General features: G+C 40.9%; 1 protein-coding gene across 1 annotated transcript; it reads left to right on the forward strand.

Annotated features, from left to right (window-relative positions):
• Positions 1–4,085: 4,085 nt before the first annotated feature.
• Positions 4,086–5,240, forward strand: nkx2.9 (NK2 transcription factor related, locus 9 (Drosophila)). The gene is made up of 2 exons (XM_074692466.1): positions 4,086–4,260; positions 4,678–5,240. The coding sequence occupies exons 1-2, from the start codon at positions 4,086–4,088 to the stop codon at positions 5,238–5,240; spliced, it is 738 nt and encodes a 245-aa protein (XP_074548567.1).
• The last annotated feature ends 282 nt before the right edge of the window (positions 5,241–5,522 follow it).

Raw genomic sequence — 5,522 nt, forward strand, 5'->3', positions numbered from 1 at the left:
AAACTTCCTGGTTACCCTCTGCTGATGTGACCTAACCTTTTGGAAATATTTAAGATGATTTCTTTTTTTTTTTTTCAAAAGAGTAACATTTCTTATTTTTAAGAATATATTTTCTCATGTGCAGTTTCTCTTTAATCACCGAAAAACCTTTATTTAGTGCCATTCCTCTGTAAATCCAGCATTTTTCACATTGCATTCCACTAAGAGGAACTAGTAGTGAAATATTTCTCTTTACAAGTGTCTCTAACTCTGAAAGTGAGTCCAGGAGAATTTTTATCTTTAAAGTACAAAGAGGGTCAAGTTTAAACTCATAAAGCGCCAAAATCCAAGAAAGAGGCAACTTAAAAAACAAAAAAGAAAGAAAAGTAGAAAGAAAAAACAGCAAATCCCACATTTGGGTATAAGATTTTTTTAAAAAATAAGAAATGAATGTGAATCATTTTATGTGTTAAATCCCAGCTCTGCAGATCACTCCTCAGCTGCTCTGGGCTGGAATGAGTTGAGCTGCTGGATTCAGATCCATGTGAGAAAGAGGAAGGATTGGGGATGAAGAGCTGAACAGCAGAGTAAATATTTGGCCTTGGAGAGCTCTTGGGAGCTACAGAGGAGCCTCTCCGGCTGAAGCCTGCAGGGTGTTAAATAGATTAAGTGTCCGCTGGCTCTTTGCGGACAGAGAAATTCCCGCTCTTTGGACATGAATTCTCTTTGCCTTTGCGTGTTTTTGCTCTCCAGTGGAGTGGCCTCTGCAAACTATCCACTCCAGCAAACCTGCGGACTGTAATCCTCTGCTGTTTGTGTACCACTGGGAGGCTGCTGTGTACACAGAAATGATGCTCACAGTAGGAATCGGTGTAGTGAAAGTGAAATAGCTTCAAAGTTGAACCTTTTGGTGTTTGTGTAGAGAAAAAGAAAACTTTTGCGTAACGTGCGTAAACGCGTCATGGGAGAATAAGAGATTAAGTCTCTGATCTTTTTTTAGGCATTTTTGACTCCGTACAACAGGTCACTGATTTGTTGAACTCTGGGAATCTAAATGGACTTTAATGCATCCTGAATCACACATGTAATATTGCCTGGCACTATAGAGCTGGCGGCAGTAGACGCGAAGCAGTAGATTGTGTCCCAGATCCCATTCAGCTCCATTCAAAACCATGACAACACGGAACAAGCTCGGATTTATCCTGCTAACTTAAAGCACATTGTGCCGGGGCGTCAATCAGGCATTATTGAGGGACTGAACAAATGCAAAATCTTGACTGGAACAAATGCTTCCAACGGGTCTCGGACGCGGGGCTACATTTTCCCCTTTTGTTCCCCTCCTCTGCTTGGCATGTATTTGTGTTCACTCCCGTCCGACCACCCAGGACGCGGAGCAGGCAGGTCCAGCAGCAGCTCTCTGCGCTCGGCCTCATGCGCGGCGCTGAAGTGGATGAGGGCTGGTATCAATATCAAAAAACACCCACATGACGCTGGATCCACGCTTTGCATTTAATGCGTTTTAAACGTGAGGAGACGCAAACAGACCTCAGACTGCGGACGTCAGTTTGCACAGACAGGTACACGATACAGACGAGAGGTGAATGGGAGAAAAACTGAAATCCACAATGACCCCTTCTTTTTTTGTTGTGCCTGAAGCGTGATGGATGATCAACAATTAATCTTGATTACCAATTTATAAAATTGGCAATCACAACTCTAATTTGTCATCAGCCTGAGAGAGTGTGCGTAAAGGTTGATTTTCAAGCAGGGAAAATCTTTATGGTGCCACTAAAATAAATAATTATTGTTTTTCAGACTTTGCCTACACATTTAAATTGTATCAGCTTCTATAAACACTTTGTGATAAATATTCCTTCTACATGAGCCATCATCACAGACACAGAGAGACTTTCTCCTCATTAAGGCATGTTTATATATCTATATCGCATTTTTATTTGTAATTGAAGGATGTTTTATTTGTTTATCACCAGCCTTCACTTAAGTGCCCATGGCAGAGTTAAAATGTGTTGACAAACACCAATAAAAAAGACACCAGTCATTTATAATTTAGAGAAAAATTATGTGATCGGCCTACTTTGATTGTAAAAGCTCAGCTGAATTCCAGCTTAGTAAATGTTAACTGTCTGAAGTGTGTACTGCTTCCAACGCTGTACATATTGTTCAGCATCCATGGTGCCTCTTCCCAGACATCATTGCTCCCCATGCCACAGGGCTCACTGCATCCTCACACCGTCTCAAATGTTGGCTTCTGAACTGTGCGCTAATAACAAGCCGGGTGGTCCCTCTCCTCTTCAGGGTGAAAGACACAACATCCATGATTTCCAAAAAGAATGACACACCACAGGAACGTTTCCTACTTTGCTTCAGTCCATCTTAAATGAGCCCAAAGTAGTCGCCACTTCTTTCTGTCAGGATTATGGCTATGAGTTGTTTTCCTTAATGCATGGTGCGGTTATAAAACCCACATCCATGACTGCGAGCAATAAGCTGTGTTCACTGACAGGAGTTTTTGAAAGTGAATTTTTGCCCATGCAGTGATTTACACTACAGAGTCCATTAACTGGTACATATTTGTTATTTTTTATTTTTGTATTTTGTTATATATATATATATATATATATATATATATATATATATATATATATATATATATATATATATATATATATATATATATATATATATATATATATAATGTATACATTTTTTACGGAGTTTTTTTCCAGATTCCCCAAATCTTCTGATATCATCAAAATGAAAAAAATAAATTCTTCTGCAAGAAATTGTGCCCTGACCTCAGAAATTACATAGTTTCCATCCTTACATCTAATTAGTAGTCTCTGAAAGGTGCTTTAAAAAAAAAAAAAATCACGTGACTAACTTGTGCAAATCAACCTGTTTAGTTTGGAGATCTTCTTACGGTTTCATTTATTTTTTTATTTTTAGCTTTTTTTTTTTTTTCAAATTTAAGACAATGTTTTGTTTTATTCTTCCTGTCCTTACTTTAAAAAAATCCATTAAAAATTTGAAATAAACATATTGCTTATATTTTAATGAGAATGATGTTTCCAGTTTAAACTTTTTTTCTACACTTTTAATGTATGGAATTTAAATGATTCCAAAAACAAACCCAAAACCTGTCTTTAAAGACAGTGTTTACCCAGTGTTCCAACTATTTTAGAACAGGGGTTTTAGATGTTTTCATTTTATTATTACTTGTGATGGAGTGGAAAACTCTCATAAATTATCCAAAAGTTCACAAACTAGGATTTGCTCCGTGCTTCATTTCAAATGTCTGCTTTTATAATTTGTTATTCAGGAAAACCTGTTCATAAAATAAGTCCAAACTACATATTTGACTTTTTGCTTCTTGGCAAATTCATATCCTTGACTCTCATAAATCATCCTGCTGAGCTGAAAAGAATGACTTCCTGTTGCACATTCCTCAAATACGTCCAAGGAGGAAATGTGTGAGAGTCCTTCAGCATCCATAAATGTCCAAACTTCTCACGCCTGCAGTTAAAGATCCTCTAACGGGCGTATTAGTTAAACCAACTCTCTGCTGCATCACACTAATTGCTCACTTTGTATGCAAATGTGTGACACGTTGTTTGGGCTGAGGAGTGTGTGTGTATGTGTGTGTGTGCTGGGGGGTGTTGATGGGATGGGCTGTGTTGTCAGTTGCCACCCAAGACGTGATTCAGCTCCAACAATCACCATTATCTGTTCCCAGTCTGACGATACGGGACGAATCAGTAATGATGACGAGTGTTTCCTTTGCTCTTTGTTGAGTCTCTCTCACACACACACACTCTCTCTCTCTCTCTCTCTCTCCACCTTCCACTGGATGACCCCCCTCCATCCTTTCAGGTGCTCGGTGGAGGAGGAGGAGGCTTTATAAACGGAGCAGCGTTGTGTGTTTGGAGTGTTATTTGTGTAAACACTGAGCGCGCGCACACACACTTCTGTTTGGACTGTGCGTAAAGTGGATGCTCCTGTTTCCTCCTCGGATAGATTCACTCTGAGAGTTTGCTTATTTTGCGCAAAAACAAACACAAACCCGGATTTTACGCTCGAGGATCGCGATGGCAGCTGCAACGACCAAGTTCAGCTTTTCCGTCCGGAGCATCTTGGATCTGCCGGAGCAGGATGCGGAGGCAGGGCCGCGGTCCTCCCCGGAGTATTCCTCCTCCTCCTCTTGCTCATCCAGCTCTCCGTACACCTCCTGGATTGACTGCTGCGACCGAAGCCCCTGCATGTGTGAGTATCCGGTCTGATGATGCTGAGTGAAACTGACTTATCTTCAGTTAATTTTTTATCTCTTTTGTAGCTTAATCAAAACTATTCATTCATTCATTTTCTGAACCGTTTAGTTATTTATTTTTTTTTTTTGAATATATTCCTTTAATGCTAAACTTTTTTAATCAAGGCAGGTCGAGCTATGACAGCAGAATGATAAATGTTCGACGTCAGAATTACGCGCAAAAAGAACAAAACAAAAAATTACTCAAAAGTAGTGAGAAATCAGTTTTATCATAGTTTTCATTTATAGATAGATAGATAGATAGATAGATAGATAGATAGATAGATAGATAGATAGATAGATAGATAGATAGATAGATAGATAGATAGATAGACTTCTATTCAAAATTCAAACCTCTTTTTGTATACCTACAGCTTCAGATGAAGGCAGCCTGGAGGCCTCCCCAGACTCAACCAAACCGGATGACTCGTCCCCGGACTCGGACCTGGACAGGAGCAAAAAGAGCAAAAAGCGCCGTGTCCTGTTCTCCAAAGCGCAGACTCTGGAGCTGGAGCGCCGCTTCCGGCAGCAGCGCTACCTGTCCGGCCCGGAGAGGGAGCAGCTGGCCCGACTCCTCTCCCTGACCCCAACCCAAGTCAAGATCTGGTTCCAGAACCACCGCTACAAGATGAAGAGAGGCCGCGCGGAGGACATGGAGCTCCCACAGCCTCCTCTTGCACCTCCTCTGCTGCGCAGGGTTGTGGTTCCGATCCTGGTCCGGGATGGGAAACCTTTCCACACCTGCTTACTGGACACAGAGAAGGGCGGCTATCTGGCTCCATCCCAGCCGGTTCACTTCCCTTTAGCGTACCCGCCTCTGCAGCACCATGCCCCCGTCTCTCTGCCTCCTCGGTACCAGCAGCACTTTCCCTCCGCGTCAGGCCCCAGACTCGCCTGGAGAGACTTTTGGAGCGACTCAGTCAACTCTTACAAGTGAAGACTTCATGCACAAACTCATTTAGAATGGCATCAAATGTTTTCTGAATGTTCAGAGCTACTTAAACATTTACATTCTCACTGTAGAAGGAAGGAAGGAAGGAAGAAGATTTTGCACATTTTGTTTTAAAAATTCTGTTTTTGTGACTACTCTGAAAATATAAAGTTGGGCTTACTGGTGTTTCCTGCAGACTATGAATTTTTCCCATTGAGAAAATGTATTTTTAAACTTATTATTTGTACAAAAAACTTATGTTAAAGAAGTTGCAGTAGGGTTTAGGCA

Source organism: Halichoeres trimaculatus, unplaced genomic scaffold (genome assembly GCF_033239565.1).
Source record: "Halichoeres trimaculatus isolate MK-OKI-2021-1 unplaced genomic scaffold, fHalTri1.1 fHalTri1_scaffold_17, whole genome shotgun sequence".
NCBI lineage: Eukaryota > Metazoa > Chordata > Actinopteri > Labriformes > Labridae > Halichoeres > Halichoeres trimaculatus.